Below are 17500 nucleotides of genomic sequence, written 5' to 3'. Positions count from 1 at the left end.
GAGCTGCTGGGCTGCCAGCCGCTGGCGGGGCCGAACGCCACCAAGGAGCGCGTGACGAGCGCGCTCACGCAGGCCGAGTGCGCCCACTTCGCCACGCACATCTCCTGGAAGCTCGCCGCCCTCGTGCTCTCGCCCAATCAGGACGGGGGGGCGGGGCCCGGGGGAGGGGCCGGCGGAGGAGGAGGAGGAGGAGGGGGGAGGAAGGCCTACACCATCCCGGAGAGCGTGAGGGGGGGGCAGGACGAGGGGAGCGACGCGGAGAGCCTCTGCGACAGCCCCCCCCTGCAGGAGTTCCTCCTGACCGCCGCTGACATCCTCGACCTGCGCCTGCCGGTCAAACTGGTGGTGCTGGGGTGAGTGCGCGGGGCTTGGCGGGTAATGGAGTGAACGCGTCGGCTTCATGGAGCTTGTCCGTGACTCAGTATGCGAGTACGCTGTTTGTTTGGATCCGCTATATGTGCTTACTTGGCTAATGCAACATTTTCACGGTGTTTGTGTGCCGCTGAATGATTGCTGTGTGTTTAAAGGAGGCGTGTAAGTTGCTAATAAGCTAAGGGGTGGATATGTTAGCCACATGCTAATGTGGTATGTTAGCCGCATGCTAATGAGGTATGCTAGCCGCATGCTAATGTGGTATGCTAGCCAAATGCTAATGGCGTACGCTAGCCACATGCTAATGATGTATGTTACACACATACTAATGAGGTATGTTAGGCACATGCAAATGATGTACATTTGCTGCATGCTAATGACGTATGTTAACCACATACTAATGATATATGCTAGGTGCAAGCTAATAATGTATATTAGCCGCATGTTAATGGCGTACTTCAGCCACATGCAAAGAGGTACGTTACTCATATACTAATGTGGTATGCTAGCTGCAAGCTAATAAGGTATATTAGCCACATGCTAATTACGTACTTTAGCCACATGATAATGAGGTATGATAGCCACATGCTAATGAAGTAATTTAGCCCCGTGCTAAAGAGGCACGTTAGCTAACGGGCTACGTCCCCCCGTGCAGCTCGTACCAGGAGTCGAGCAGTAAGGTGACGGCGGACGGGATGGTGGGTCTGACGCGGGCGTTCCTGGCGGCCGGGGCGCAGTGTGTGCTGGTGTCTCTGTGGCCTGTTCCCGTCTCGGCCTCCAAGGTGTTCCTCCACGCCTTCTACAGCGCCCTGCGCTGCGGCACCAAGGCCAGCTCCGCCCTCACCGAGGCCATGAGGAGCGTACAGAGCAGCACCGAGCTCTCTCACCCCGCCAACTGGGCAGGTCTGTACGCACTCACACACTCACACACTCACACACACACACACCGAGCTCTCTCACCCCGCCAACTGGGCAGGTCTGTACGCACTCACACACTCACACACTCACACACATACACACCGAGCTCTCTCACCCCGCCAACTGGGCAGGTCTGTACACACACTCACACACTCATACATACAGACTCACACACTCATACACACACACACACACACACACACACACACACACACATACACAGACACACACACACACACACACACACACACTCATACATACAGACTCACACACACACACACACAGAGCTCTCTCACCCCGCCAACTGGGCAGGTCTGTACACACACACACACACACACACACACACTCATACATACAGACTCACACACACACACACACACACACAGAGCTCTCTCACCCCGCCAACTGGGCAGGTCTGTACACACACACACACACACACACACACACTCATACACACAGACTCACACACGCACTCACACACACACACATATACACTCACACACACAAACACACACTCATACATACAGACTCACACACACACACTCATACATACAGACTCACACTCACACACTCATACATACAGACTCACACACACACTCTTATACACACACACACACACACTCATACACACACACTCACACATACACACATACACACTCATACACACACTCACTTACACACACACACACTCACACTCATACACACACACACATACACACACACTCTTATATACATACACACTCACACACTCTTATATACATACACACTCACACTCACACACTCTAATATACATACACACTCACACTCATACACTCTTATATACACACATATATATACACGCGCACACACACACACACACATGCACTTATACACACACACACATCATGCAGAGCAAGGCATACTGCTCACACCCCATCAACTGGGCAGGTCTGTACACACACATACACACACACACCATGCTCTCCCCACCCGGTTTCTCTCCCATTGGTCAACTTTGTGCTCTCCTCCCACCCCCCACCTTCATACTCTGCTCCCGTTGGTCAGCTCACTTGTCAGTTCTTCCGTTCTACTCCTCTTGCTCGCGGATCAGAAAGGTCACCTGTACTGTATTACTTAAGATGTGTTTGCTATGGGAAATGTCTGCCAGTATAACCACATTCCCCTTATTGTGTTGTGTCCTGACTGCACCCAAATGAATGTGACTATAACCACCCACCCATCCCACGTGTAGGACACTGTCAGTTGAGAATCTGTGACTGCCTCTCTCCTTCTCTGTCTGTCTGTCTCTCCCTGCTCTTCCTCTCTTTCTGTCTGTCTCTCTCTTTCTTTGTCTGTCTCTCTTTGCTCTCTCAATGCAATGCAATTCAAAATGTTTTATTGCCATGACAAATGAGTACACTTATATTGCCAAAGCTTATGATATGAACAACAAACAAACCAAAAACACAAAAAAGGGCAACATAAGGTCACAATAATAGTATATCTGAATATAGTATGTTAACAAAACTCTCTCTCCCTCCTCTGTCCCTCTCTCTCTCCGTGGGCGTGTCCTCCCTCGGCAGGCTTCATGCTGATTGGCAGTGATGTGAAGCTGAACAGCCCCTCGTCTCTGATTGGCCAGGCGCTTGCGGAGATTCTGCAGTACCCGGAGAGGCTCGGGACGCACTGAGGGTCCTGCTACACCTGGTGAGGGTCAAAGGTCACGCATCTGGGCCACACACACCTGGGCCACTCTTCTGGGCCACACACACCTGGGCCACACACACCTGGGCCACACACCTGGGCCACACACCTGAGCCACACACCTGGGCCACTCTTCTGGGCCACACACCTGGGCCACACACACCTGGGCCACACACCTGGGTCACACACACCTGGGCCACTCTTCTGGGCCACACACCTGGGCCACACACACCTGGGCCACACACACCTGGGCCACTCTTCTGGGCCACACACCTGGGCCACACACACCTGGGCCACACACACCTGGGCCATACACCTGAGCCACACACCTGGGCCACACACACCTGGGCCACACACACCTGGGCCACACACACCTGGGCCTCACACACCTGGGCCACACACACCTGGGCCACACACACCTGGGCCACACACCTGAGCCACACACCTGGGCCACTCTTCTGGGCCACACACCTGGGCCACACACACCTGGGCCACACACACCTGGGCCTCACACACCTGGGCCACTCTTCTGGGCCACACACACACCTGGGCCACACACACCTGGGTCACACACCTGGGCCACGCACCTGGGTCACACATCTGGGCCACACACACCTGGGCCACACACACCTGGGCCACACACACCTGGGCCACACACCTGGGTCACACACCTGGGCCACACACACCTGGGCCACACACCTGAGCCACACACCTGGGCCACACACACCTGGGCCACACACACCTGGGCCACACACCTGAGCCACACACCTGGGCCACTCTTCTGGGCCACACACCTGGGCCACACACACCTGGGCCACACACACCTGGGCCTCACACACCTGGGCCACTCTTCTGGGCCACACACACACCTGGGCCACACACACCTGGGTCACACACCTGGGCCACGCACCTGGGTCACACATCTGGGCCACACACACCTGGGCCACACACACCTGGGCCACACACACCTGGGCCACACACCTGGGTCACACACCTGGGCCACACACACCTGGGCCACACACCTGAGCCACACACCTGGGCCACTCTTCTGGGCCACACACACCTGGGCCACACACACCTGGGCCACACACACCTGGGCCACACACACCTGGGCCACACACACCTGGGCCACTCTTCTGGGCCACACACACCTGGGCCACACACCTGGGCCACACACACCTGGGTCACACACCTGGGCCACACACCTGGGCCACTCTTCTGGGCCACACACCTGGGCCACACACACCTGGGCCACTCTTCTGGGCCACACACACCTGGGCCACACACACCTGGGCCACACACACCTGGGCCACACACACCTGGGCCACTCTTCTGGGCCACACACACCTGGGCCACACACACCTGGGCCACACACACCTGGGTCACACACCTGGGCCACACACACCTGGGCCACACACCTGGGTCACACACCTGGGCCACACACACCTGGGCCACACACCTGAGCCACACACCTGGGCCACTCTTCTGGGCCACACACACCTGGGCCACACACACCTGGGCCACACACACCTGGGCCACACACCTGAGCCACACACCTGGGCCACTCTTCTGGGCCACACACACCTGGGCCACACACACCTGGGCCACACACACCTGGGCCACACACACCTGGGCCACTCTTCTGGGCCACACACACCTGGGCCACACACACCTGGGCCACTCTTCTGGGCCACACACACCTGGGCCACACACACCTGGGCCACACACACCTGGGTCACACACCTGGGCCACACACACCTGGGCCACACACCTGGGTCACACACCTGGGCCACACACCTGGGCCACACACCTGGGTCACACACCTGGGCCACTCTTCTGGGCCACACACACCTGGGCCACACACCTGGGTCACACACCTGGGCCACACACACCTGGGCCACTCTTCTGGGCCACAGGTTGATTTCTGTGTGTTGCTGCAGCACCTGTACACACAGAGGTGTTCTCAATAAAACAAACCCAAAAAAGATATATAAATGCCTCTCTCTCCCCTCCCTCCCTCTCTCTCTCCCCCCTCTCCTCTCTCTCTCCCCCTCCCTCTCTCTCCCTCCTCTCTCTCTCTCTCTCCCCCTCCCTCTCTCTCCCCTCCTTTCTCTCTCTCTCTCCCCCTCTCTCTCTCTCTCCCCCCCTCTCCCTCTCTCTCTCTCTCTCTCCCCCCTCTCCCTATCTCTCTCTCCCTCTCTCTCTCTCTCCCCCTCCCTCTCTCTCCCCTCCTTTCTCTCTCTCTCTCTCCCCCCTCTCTCTCTCCCCCTCTCTCTCTCTCCCTCCCCAGGTGGAGAAGTCCCTGCAGAGGATCCAGAGTGGGCAGCGTAACTCCATGTACACGTCCCAGCAGAGTGTGGAGAATAAGGTGGGGGGGTGCCGGGCTGGCAGGCCCTGCTGACGGCGGTGGGGTTCCGGCTGGACTCGGCGGGAACGGGCCTCCCCGCCGCGGTGTTCTTCCCCACGGCCGACCCGGGGGGACCGGCTACAGCAGTGCAGCGCCACGCTCCAGTCCCTGCTCGGTACGGGGGCCCGGGGGGGTCCAGTTGGCGGGCAGGGGGGGGTCAGGGCCCAGACTGAATGGGGAATTTACAAATCTAGCCTCACATCCTGGAGGCTATCTCACAAAGCAGGATCACTTGAGCTGGCTAACTACTACTCTGATAGCTGATGTTCCTAAACATACTTTCTGTGGTGAAATTTACTAAAGGGCCGCATGTCACTCACCTGAAATGTGAAAATTAGTCGTTTCAAAGGATTTGACTGAGGTAGTCTCACCGACCACATCCCAACGGGAGATCTCTGGAACCACTCCGGATTGAAATGGCGGTTTTTAACCTTTCCTACGGATTGTGGGGCCAGCCCGACTGATACCATACGCTGAACCATACGCTACAGTACAGATCGCGCAAACAATTGTTATTACTTTGAGTGCATTTTAAAAAAAGGAATGAGAGTGAGACCGGGGGGGGGTGGTTTTACTTTTACTGAGTAAAACCCGGAACAGCTCTTTTTACTTCAGTCCAGTGCTCCAGTTTTGGGTTTTACTTCGTGAAGTTATGCAGTAAACTGCACTGAATGTCTCTGTTTCTCTCTCCCCGCCCACATGTAATATGGATATTTGTATCACCTGAATCTGTCAGATGAGATAATGTTTGTTAGTGGGGAGTGTGCTTGTGTTGTTTTCTGGTGCTTGTGTTTGATGTGACCCCACCCCTCTGTCCTCTCCTCCACCTCAGGTCTGCCCCCCCCAGCCCTGCAGGCCCTGTGTAAACTCCTCACTGCCTCTGAGACTGGAGAGCAGCTCATCAACAGGGTAGGTACTGGTACACAACCTCACCTGTGAACGCCGCAGCAATGTTATAACAACGCTGTGTCAATGGGCTGGGCCTTAGCCACCGACACACTGTGGATCTACTTTAGCCCTTTGAAGAGTAGGGTTTAAAAAAAAAAAAACTTTATTCTGAGTCAGGGTTCTAGAACTCTTTCAGTCACCAGCAGTGATTGTGACATCAGCATTAGAATGTTCAATTAAGAACATTCTAATCACATGTTTACTTGTGTCCTCACACCTTAAACACCCAAGCCAGCAGGGAAACATTCCTGCTTGATGGCATGTTATGAATATTCATAAGGAGCTCCAACTGGCAAAATTCAGTGGTTGTGGGTATTCAGTACTGTAAAATTGTATTGGAACATCCTGTAGCTAAGAGGCAGAGAGGGTGGAAGAAATGATATAGAGTTGAGTATCTGTAGAATCTGCACTGTGAGTGTTGAAACTCAGGCTTACCACAAAGTGTAGGCCTCACTGCAGCGTCCCATGATCCTCTCTGTTTGGGTCCCTGTGCCGTGAATGTGGATCTGACAGAACTCACCTCCACAATCAGGTTTACCCACAAAGAAGCAGGTGAAAGTTCACGCCGGCTTATGTAAGTTAAGCTCCGCCCCTTTGTTAGCGTGTGCTTAGGAGACCTCCGAGGCTGAGAGCCGAACGTACTCATTGTACCGCCAGATACGCCATGCTGCGCAAAGCACCGTGACAGATCTCCATAATCGCGGTTTAGATACAGGACCGCCCCCACACACTACCCGACTCACAGACCTGTCATCCAATCAGAACTTATTTCCTAGAGTCCTATGTTCTTAGAGAGTACATGTTGTGTCGATCACAGACCTGGCGGGAGTATGTATCTGAAATACCTTAACTCTTCTTTAGTCTTAAGTAACAAGACAAAACAAATATCATTCATTCAGATCCCCCAATGCGAAGTGAACTGTGCTTCATAGTATTGCCCTGTGTATTACATTACTCTTGAGTATATTGTATATGTGTGGACTTGTGTGCTGTCTGTGTGTGCACTACTGTGTGTGTGTGTGTGTGTGTCAGTATGTGTCTGTGTGTCTGTGTAAGTGTGTGCACTGTGTCTATGTGTGTCAGTGTGTGTGTGTGTTGTTCTCTGAGATGTGTACTGTTGTCTCTCTGTTGCCTGGTTGCTAATGGCAGTGGGTGTGTATGCACGGCTCTAAAACCGGTCTCTCTCTCCCTCTCACCCGCCCTCTGAAGGCTGTTAAAAACATGGTGGGATTGGTAAGTCTCTCCTTCCCTCAGGACTCCCTGCCTTCTCCTCTCCTCCAATCCCCTCTCTTCCTCTCTCCTCCAAACCACTCATCACACAAAATGCTCAAGCTCATTTCATTCAGTCTCTCAGTTTGTAAATTAAAACTAAAGGATATTCAGTGTGCGTAGCTTGGCGATGGCTAATGTTTCTGTCCCCAAACTGAGGTTCAGCAGGCTGTTGTGAGGGGCAGAGTTGGGTCATGAATGACCTTAAGACGCTGTATTTACAGCACCTTTACAGCGAGATCAGAAGGTTTGGGAACCGCAGTTCTGGGGGAGAGATTCAGTCGACCAGTCGATCGTTTTTTCAGAACCCAAGCCCTTTTTCCAACGGCAGCCATTTTAATCCACGCAGATGCAGAGTCGGCCACTGCTGCCGTGTTCTCATGGGTCTTAAATCCAGGGTGACAGGAGGAGAGAAGCGGTCCTTTTCAGAGTGGCGTAGGGGTGGAAATTCTCCACAGTCATCACTGGATATATAAAAAAAAGACCTCAGGTTCACCATGGAGGTTCAGTCCCAGGAGCTAATCCTAAAACAAGCCTGTGAACTGTTCTCTCTCCCCCCTCTCTCCCTCTCCCCCCTCTATACCTCTCCCCCCCTCTCTCTCTACCCCTCTCCCTCTCTCCCCCCCCTTCCCCCCTCTCCCTACCCGTCTCTCTCTCCCCCCTCCCTCTCCCCCCCCTCTACCCCTCTCTCCCTCCTCTCCCCCCTCTCTACCCCCTTTCCCTCCTCTCCCCCTCTCTCTCCCCCCTCTCCCTCTCTCTCCCTCCTCTCCCCAGCTCCACCAGGTGTTGGTGCAGCTGCAGACAGGTGAGAAGGAGGATTTCTCGCTGAGCCCCATCCAGGTGTGCATCAGCGTGCAGCTCTGGAGACAGCCCGGCTGCCATGAGTTCCTGGCTGCGCTGGGTGAGTGTACCCCAAAACTGGCCCCCCACCCCATTACTGCCCCAAAACCCCAGTAACCATACCCTAATACTACCCACTGAATCATATCCCAGGACATAATCTAATCACAGGGCTGGGGAACCCCACTCCTGGAACCGTAGATCTGTTTCTGTGTTCCTGGCTTCTTCTCTTAATTATCCCACTAGCCCACTCATTCTCACTGCAGGCCATTTTAGCTTCATTATTAGTAGGGTGATGAAAGACAGTTGAATCCAGAAATGCCAGCTTGACCTGCTTGAACATTTACCTGGTCAAGCTGGTCATAAAGCTGGTCTAGCTGGGTATGAGCTGGTCAAACAGCAAGTGCTGGTAACTTGTCCATGTTTCAAACCATGTCAAACCGGGAACTGGTCTGAAGTGGTCAACCAGCTACCAGCTGTTTCAAATCCTATTTTGTTCAGCAGGGTGTTCTTGTATTCCTGCGCAAAATATCTAATGTGGTCTTGCCACATATTGAGAAACAAACAGACAGCAAGGTTAGTTCTGCTCAGTATTAATCTGCACTGGCTCCAACAGGCACTCATTTGCATTTGACTAGAATCTTCCAGAATCTGTGATGCTCTGCATGTGTTATACTGCTTTAGTATGTCTGTGCTGTGATTGGTGCTCAGGGTGATAGCTGTGCTGTGATTGGTGTTCAGGTTTATTATAGCTGTGCTGTGATTAGCTCAGGGCTGAACCTGTGTGAGTGTTGTGTTGTGATTGGTGTTCAGGGTTATATCTGTGTGTGTGTGTGTGTGCTCTGATTGGCTGTGATTGGTGATGAGGGTTATAGCTGTGCTGTGATTGGTGTTGAGGGTTATAGCTGTGCTGTGATTGGTGTTGAGGGTTGTAGCTGTGCTGTGATTGGCTCAGGGTTCGACCTGTGTGAGGTGGGGCAGGAGGAGGTGGTGTTGAGGGTTATAGCTGTGCTGTGATTGGTGTTGAGGGTTATAGCTGTGCTTTGATTGGTGTTGAGGGTTATAGCTGTGCTGTGATTGGCTTAGGGTTCGACCTGTGTGAGGTGGGGCAGGAGGAGGTGGTGTTGAGGGTTATAGCTGTGCTGTGATTGGTGTTGAGGGTTATAGCTGTGCTTTGATTGGTGTTGAGGGTTATAGCTGTGCTGTGATTGGCTTAGGGTTCGACCTGTGTGAGGTGGGGCAGGAGGAGGTGGTGTTGAGGGTTATAGCTGTGCTGTGATTGGTGTTGAGGCTTATAGCTGTGCTGTGATTGGCTCAGGGTTCGACCTGTGTGAGGTGGGGCAGGAGGAGGTGGTGTTGAGGGTTATAGCTGTGCTGTGATTGGTGTTGAGGGTTATAGCTGTGCTGTGATTGGCTCAGGGTTCGACCTGTGTGAGGTGGGGCAGGAGGAGGTGGTGTTGAGGGTTATAGCTGTGCTGTGATTGGTGTTGAGGGTTATAGCTGTGCTGTGATTGGCTCAGGGTTCGACCTGTGTGAGGTGGGGCAGGAGGAGGTGGTGTTGAGGGTTATAGCTGTGCTGTGATTGGTGTTGAGGGTTGTAGCTGTGCTGTGATTGGCTCAGGGTTCGACCTGTGTGAGGTGGGGCAGGAGGAGGTGGTGTTGAGGGTTATAGCTGTGCTGTGATTGGTGTTGAGGGTTATAGCTGTGCTTTGATTGGTGTTGAGGGTTATAGCTGTGCTGTGATTGGCTCAGGGTTCGACCTGTGTGAGGTGGGGCAGGAGGAGGTGGTGTTGAGGGTTATAGCTGTGCTGTGATTGGTGTTGAGGGTTATAGCTGTGCTGTGATTGGCTCAGGGTTCGACCTGTGTGAGGTGGGGCAGGAGGAGGTGGTGTTGAGGGTTATAGCTGTGCTGTGATTGGTGTTGAGGGTTATAGCTGTGCTGTGATTGGCTCAGGGTTCGACCTGTGTGAGGTGGGGCAGGAGGAGGTGGTGTTGAGGGTTATAGCTGTGCTGTGATTGGCTCAGGGTTCGACCTGTGTGAGGTGGGGCAGGAGGAGGTGGTGTTGAGGGTTATAGCTGTGCTGTGATTGGCTCAGGGTTCGACCTGTGTGAGGTGGGGCAGGAGGAGGTGGTGTTGAGGGTTATAGCTGTGCTGTGATTGGTGTTGAGGGTTATAGCTGTGCTGTGATTGGCTCAGGGTTCGACCTGTGTGAGGTGGGCCAGGAGGAGGTGGTGTTGAAGACGGGGAAGCAGGCCAGCCGCCGGACCATGCACTTTGCCCTGCAGTCTCTGCTGGCACTCTTTGGTAAAGACCACACGCTACAAACACGCTATAAACATGCTCTAAACATGCTACAAACACTCTATAAACATGCCTTAAACACACTATACATACACTATGAGCATACTACAAACGTGCTACGAACATTCTTAACGTGCTTTTATAGCAACAGCACACTACAAACACGCTTTCCCCCCTCAGGGATAAATAAAGTTTTCTGAATCTGTATATGAATTTAAAGCAACAGCACACTACAAACATACTTAACTGTACTGTATTCACTATAACCAAAAAAAACAGGTCAGTCTTTTACTCTCATAAGAAGATGTTAAGATCTTATTTCCGTGATTGTTTTGTGAGTTTTTGCTGCGTCCTCTCATGACATGGCCTCCCTCTCCAGACTCCACGGAGCTGCCTAAACGCCGCAGCCTGGATAGCTCCTCCTCCCTGGAGTCGCTGGCGTCCGCCCAGTCCGCGTCGAACGCGTTGCCGCTGGGCTACGCGGCCCCGCCCTTCTCCCCGCCGTGCGACGCCCTGGCGTCCGACTCCATCTCCGTGTACAGCCTGAGCTCCGTCGCCTCCACCATGAGCTTCGCCTCCAAGTCCGAGAGCGGCTGCGACTACTTCCTGGCCCAGCGGCAGAGGGGCGGGGCGGGGCCGCTCTGCTCCGCCTCCCGCAGGCAGCTGGGCGTGGCCCGGGGGCGGGGCTCCCCGCACGGAGGCGGGGCAGGGGGCGGAGCCAGGAGAGAGGAAGACGAGGAGTACGAAGGATTCTCCATCATCAGCAGTGAGCCAATCGGGAACCAGTGCGACTCGCTGCCCCTCCCCCCGGGACACGCCCGGCGACACCAGCAGGCCCGAGGGGGGGGCGGGACCTGCGGGAGGAAGGGGCGTGGTTACGTGGCGTCGGTGTCGAGTCGGGGGAGTGTAAGCACGCCCACCTCCCCGGTGAAGGCCAGTCTCGCTCCTGGGCCAAACTCTCCCTTCCAGAAGGTCGTGGGGAAGGTCAACGCCTCGGACGCGGGCGAATCGGATCACTCCAGCACCGAGACGGACAGCACCATCAAATCACAGGAGGACAAGATGGACCCCCAGGAGCTGGCGCGGAAGATTCTGGAAGAGACGCAGACACACCTGCGCGCGGTCCAGAGCCTGCAGAGGGGTGCAGCCAACGGCGCTATGCCAACGGGGGGTGGGGCGTCATCACCCACGGCGACGACCGTGCCCGCGGGAGGCTCTGCCTTCCGCTCCTCGGAGACGAGTGCGTTCAGCCGACCCAACAGCAGCGCAAGCCTCAGAGCCACGCCCTCCCCGCTCCAAACTCCGCCCCCGCCCAAACCGCCGTCACGCACCTCCTCCCTGCAGAAGATCAGCTCGGGCTACAACAGCCCCACCACCTCCGACACCTCCCTAAAAGAGGGAGGGGGCCAGCCTTCCCCCACCCCCACTCTGGGTGACGACCACGCCCAGGTCAGCAGACTCAAATATCCCAGCTCGCCCTATAGCGGCCACATCTCCCGGTCGCCGAGCAACGTCTCCCCCAGCTCTGGGGGCAGTGCCCCCCCCTCCCCGGCCCTGTCCTACTCCTCCACGGGCTCGGCTGACGCCCCCACCCCACCCGGCCTGGACCGGCTGAAACGGGCCGCCATCGACGACAAGGTGCAGGCCGTCCACAACCTGAAGACCTTCTGGACCGGCTCCGGGGCCCACCACCCGGCCCAGTCCGGGCCCCTCCGGGCCCTGCCCCGCCCCGCCCGCAGGGACGTGCTCAGCCTGCTCAACCTCTCCCCCCGGCACGGCAAGCCCCCGCCGGCCAGCCTGGAGCCCCCCCAGAACCCCCCCAACGGCCACCACCCGCACCCCCGACCCCAGCCCACCCCCTCCCCCACCGCCTCCACCAGCAGCAGCCCCGGGGCCCGCGCCATCCGCCTTCCCGCCGGGAACGGCTACAAGTTCCCCTCTCCCGGAAGGTTCTTCCCCTCCTCCAAATGCTGAGACAGTCGCTTTCAGACGCTCCTCTTCCTCCCTCTGAACACTTCGTCAGTTTTTGGCTGCATCCTCCCCCCCTCAAAAAAGATGAGACTTTTCTAGAGGCCCCTCCCACTTTTGTGGAGGCCCCTCCTCTGTTGGCAGGTCCGTTTCCCTGGAGACGCTGTGCAGTTCTGCAATTACTGAGAGTGAAATTAAGACTTGAGTTCCTGATGCTGTGGACAGCCTAGAGAGGGGCACCTGCCCCCTCTCGCACCCATACACCCCCTCCCCTCCAGTGACACTGTAGAGCTGATGAGACAATGACTCTTACAGCTGGATGATCTGGGTGCTACAAAGACTTAAACACCAAACACAGTTTCCTCAACAAAAAAAAAACAGTGCTGTTTGAGTGAGCCAAGACAATGGACCTGTCTGTTTATTTTTATTTTTATTTTATTCTTATTTGTATTATTATTGCTATTATTATTTTTATTATTATTATTATTATTATTATTATTATTATTATTATTATTATTGTTATTATGTTTTGTAAATTAAATCCAGTGTTTTGCAATCAGTATTAAACGTTTTTTATATTATTAAAAAAGGCAACAAAAAAAACAATGGAAAAGGTCAAAAAAAGATTTCATATTTTTATTGAATTGACAAAAAAGGCATTTTGGCCGATTTCTTTGTGAACTGAGTGTGGATATTAAAGCATGGATGGATTCTCTTGCTATTCAGTGTTAAGTACCATGTCTGACTTTTTAGTACACAATTTTTGAAAATACATGGAAAAAAAGACACATCTCTTCGTCATTTATCAGTAAAATGGTTTAAATAAAAATCATGTTTGCTCTCTTGCAAATGTTTCTACTTTTCGATTTTTTTTACAGGTTTTAATCCGCTAAAAAATCTGATATCACTGAAACAAATGTGTGATAATAAAAACATGGCTCCCAGAACTTATGGCTTATTTAATCTTCGTCAGAATTTCTATCCCATCATGCACAAAATTTGAAGATCTATGTAATGTTTAACATTGTGCCCTCTCAGAAATGAAGGTATGAAAAGTGCCTAAAAAGGTACAAATGCTCATCACCATATAGGTGCAGAAAAGTGTAGCCCAAACCAGCAATATAAAACTAATTTGTACCTTTTCTTGCTAGGAAAATGCACTCATTTGTACCCAAAGCGAACATTACTGTACCTTCAGGGTAATTTCTTTGGGAATGTTTTTTTTCTTTGGGAAATTTCATCCTTCAAAAATGTACAAAAATGTACCTCCACTCTCACTTTATTTCTGAGAGTGTACCATTTAGAGGTCAGGTTCACTTCTGTTCACTTAGATATTGTTTGCAAGGCTTTTTGACCAGGGGTTTTTGCACACGACTGTATAACATAGACCTTGCATTTATAAACGTGAGCTTTTGAATGTATGGATTTGGGAGCAAGGAGGTCCTGAGTTCGAATCCTGGTCGGCCGGGGCCTCTCTGTGTAGAGTTTGCATGTTCTCCCCGTGTTTGCGTATGCTGGGATAGGCTCCAGCTCCCCTGCAACCCTGTTCAGGATAAGCGGGTTAAGATAATGAATGAATGAATGAATGAATGAATGAATGAATATTGTTGCCTCCTAAAAGACACATCAATCAAGTAATTACTTGATTAAAAGTACTTCCATTTTTTATTGTACTGATTATATTCTCGATTGCAGGCGTTTTATAGTGCATGCTGATAAAGGTTAATCGGTTTTTTGTCTTCTCAGCCCGGCGGTTTTCATTTCATTTAATAAGAGTCTAAATGAATACCCGATGTAACTTTATTAATCAACCATTCTACAAATAATTAAATATAAACGTGCGGCAGTAAGAAGTGAACTTGCTGACAACATCTAAGACCAACTCTTTCACCATTTTGTTGTACTTCTGTTACTGTTTCGATCATCGGTTTCTGTAGGGTTTGACCAGTTTCGACAAGGGCTGTCACAAGACGTTTCATCGCAAATCTATCGGTGAATGGCGCAATACCTGCACAATTGACGTTTCTTTTCCCTATACATGACGGACAAATCAGTCTACCAATGAGCAACTGGGATTTATAATTTCCCTCCACTGTTTATGCCAATCATATGTGGCGAGGGGCGGATCGGGGGTAGTTGTTGATAAGTTTGCATGACGTCAGCATTTGCGCGCAGCCGCAGCAGCTGAGGTGAAGATGGTGATCGTCAAAGAATAGTAAGTAGTACATTTTCGTCTTGTTGAACATTCAACAGTTAGTTTTATTTATTTTTAGATGTCATGTACATATATTTGAATCTCACGTTGAATTCTCCTTATTGAAACACTTTTCCGCATGATATGAACTTTTTTCTTCTTCGATGAAAAGGGTCTGGGTATAGTTGGGTGTATTTGCCGGCTTCTGGGTTCCAGCCTAAACTTCCCGGTAAAGAAGGCAGTAACGATTCATTTGAGGAGTTCGTACAGAAGTTGCTATTAGTTTCTCAGGTGCTGAAGCTAATCAGATTACCCAGTCTCATAAATTAGTTACGGACATGCACGTAAAATTGACATTAATTTACACGGATATCTACTCGTGTAGGGAAGTTTTAGCTAAATACCTTAAAAGTGTCTCACGGATCTGTGACTTAGGGAGCACGTTAGACTAGGTAGACTCCTTTCAAGTTTCCATGAAAAGCTAACTTGCTAACGTTAGCTAGCTAGCTGACATTGCTGGAAAGCTTCCGATGCAAAGTAAAGATTCATTAGTTTGCTTCCTAGTTCATAAACTAATTTTAACCAGCTACGTTTAAAAAAAGGTTTTCCATTCTGTGTATGTTACGTCTTAGTTGCTAAAACTATTAGCTAAGCTAATGTTCTTTAGTCACTCATTTGGTTCAGTTTCGTTAACATTAAGTCACCCAATTTGTTTAGCTGGCGAACTGTCGCTAACTTAACTGTAGCTGGCCAGGTAGCTAGCTTGCTAAATCATGTTTCAAGGTGTGGTAACGTTGGCTTCCTACCTGTTGATAAAGTCGTTTAAGTTAAATATAGCGAAATTCATTACAGCTATATTGAAATGGCTTGCTTGCGAACGAGGTTGCACCCTTCGTTTGTCCACAAATTTAATATTTACCTAGCTACTGTACGTGATCACCCCGGCTACCGTTTATGGGCTTTTTTGTTGTTGTTGTTTCTCCCCCCCCAAAGTAATGTTAACGTAATGTTTAGTTCCACTTTGTATTTTCAGAAATTGTAGCGAAGTCAGTGCGGGACGTTGACATATTTAGTTGCAGGAAATGAGATCTGTGGATTTCTGTTTATTCGGTAGTAAAAGTAAGGTGGAGAAGCCCTTGTTCAGGCACGTGAAAGGATTTTGTGCAGAATCGCAGTTGTGGGATATTTTCCCGGCCGACCTTTGCTCCAGCGGTTCATTAAAATGATTAGTGGAAGGTCTAAAGGATACAACCGTCCCTTGCATCAGCATTGTTGCTTCGCAGGTTTAAAGAAAAAAAAAAAAAAACATTCGTGGATTTTGAATTGGGAAAAAAAAAGGGTAGTGGCTTGGCTCTGACGGCAGAGCTGGTACTGCTTTTGTTTCAAACCGACGCACACCTGTTACGTGATGGAACCAGTTTCTTGCACCCCCGTGGGGCTCAGATAAGGTCCCCCGGTTGCTGTGGGGGGTGGGGGTGGTCAACATTGATTTCTGGTGACGGAATTCTCAGACGTGTGTGAACGTGTTCATGCAAGATGGAAAGCAAGTGGCAATGACAATAAAAAGTGTTATTGATTTCAGTTGGAAAGCATTCATCTTCATGAAAAACTGCAGCTTAAGTTACAGAGGTATACAGACGCTTCAGTGCGAATTCTCATTCTATACAGGAACAAAGTTAATTTTGTGTTTTGTTAGTTGTCGGGCTATCCTGTGAATAGTATCATCAGAATTGCGTGCTGTAAAAGATAGTGTACACCGTGTCTCAAGCACAATCCGTTCTCTTTAATAGCCTGATCGAGATGCATCACCTTGGTAACAGAGTGGCAGTTTGCCCGGTATAGCTGGTTGGCTTACAGTGTGATATTAAATTTACAGGAGATGTGATCGCATAACCTCTGACCTGGGAGATGACAGTGAGTCAGGGTGGGGAGGGGCAGGGCCTTTATGTGGAAGTGCTCCAGTGATTATGTTCGTGTGTGTAAGTGGCTGTCTGCCTGTCTGTCTGAAATGGCTACGGGCCTTTTGCTTTGAGCGTCGCCATTTCTGAGCTCCAGAGTTCGTATTCCGGGCCTCTCTGTGTGAGTTTGCATTTCGCCCCGTGTCTGTGTGGGTTTTGTCCAGGTACTCTGGTTTCCTCCCACAGTCCTAAGACATGCAGGCTAGGCTCCTTGGATGGGCATTAACAGGGCGTTGCTGCAAAAGTGCATGCATGCTCGGTCAACCTACCCTGTATAAATACAAGGTTAATAAATAAGTGCCATAGAAAGGATTAATCCTAGCACTGAAAACCTTTAGAGATGGTGTCTCACTTGGACATGTGTAGTTCAGGGCTGGGCCTTGTGAGCATTAGTCATGCTTTTCTCCTGTCTTTCTGGGGTCTGTCTCTCCCAACAAAGTGTGTTGTTGATGGTTGCAGCAGGCTTTTTGTCATAGATTAGATGACTGTGCTTCCAGTTGTGCCACGGTGGTGGGCTTCCCCTGTCCAAACAAACAGAGAACTGTTTCTGTTTCTGCAGGAAATGGAAAAATGATGTGAAATAGTGGGCACGAGAACCTGGGATGGGCTGCAGTTTCAGGTTGGGCTGCGGGGACTTGGGT

At 51.5% G+C, this 17500-nt stretch overlaps 2 protein-coding genes across 2 annotated transcripts in view; both read left to right on the top strand.

Annotated features, from left to right (window-relative positions):
* LOC133139963 (tetratricopeptide repeat protein 28-like) overlaps positions 1-12782 on the top strand; it is a 259700-nt gene extending 246918 nt beyond the window's left edge. Inside the window, 11 exon segments of the mRNA XM_061259454.1 lie at positions 1-353; positions 1028-1275; positions 2853-2942; positions 2945-2976; positions 5264-5348; positions 5351-5448; positions 5450-5495; positions 6213-6289; positions 8372-8498; positions 10635-10742; positions 11119-12782. The exon segment at positions 1-353 is cut by the window's left edge and continues 147 nt beyond it. Coding sequence (XP_061115438.1) covers positions 1-353; positions 1028-1275; positions 2853-2942; positions 2945-2976; positions 5264-5348; positions 5351-5448; positions 5450-5495; positions 6213-6289; positions 8372-8498; positions 10635-10742; positions 11119-12713 — 2859 coding nt within the window. The 3' untranslated portion in view covers positions 12714-12782.
* A 2060-nt stretch (positions 12783-14842) lies between these two features.
* Positions 14843-17500, top strand: part of LOC133140490 (phosphatidylinositol transfer protein beta isoform-like) — a 14898-nt gene continuing 12240 nt past the window's right edge. Inside the window, exon 1 of the mRNA XM_061260487.1 lies at positions 14843-14922. Within this exon, the coding sequence (XP_061116471.1) occupies positions 14903-14922 (20 nt within the window). The 5' untranslated portion in view covers positions 14843-14902. The remainder of the gene's footprint in view (positions 14923-17500) is intronic.

This window comes from Conger conger, chromosome 11 (assembly GCF_963514075.1).
Source record: "Conger conger chromosome 11, fConCon1.1, whole genome shotgun sequence".
Lineage (NCBI taxonomy): Eukaryota > Metazoa > Chordata > Actinopteri > Anguilliformes > Congridae > Conger > Conger conger.
Note: the sequence above shows the minus strand (reverse complement) of the source record. Positions and strands in the feature narration are given on the sequence as shown.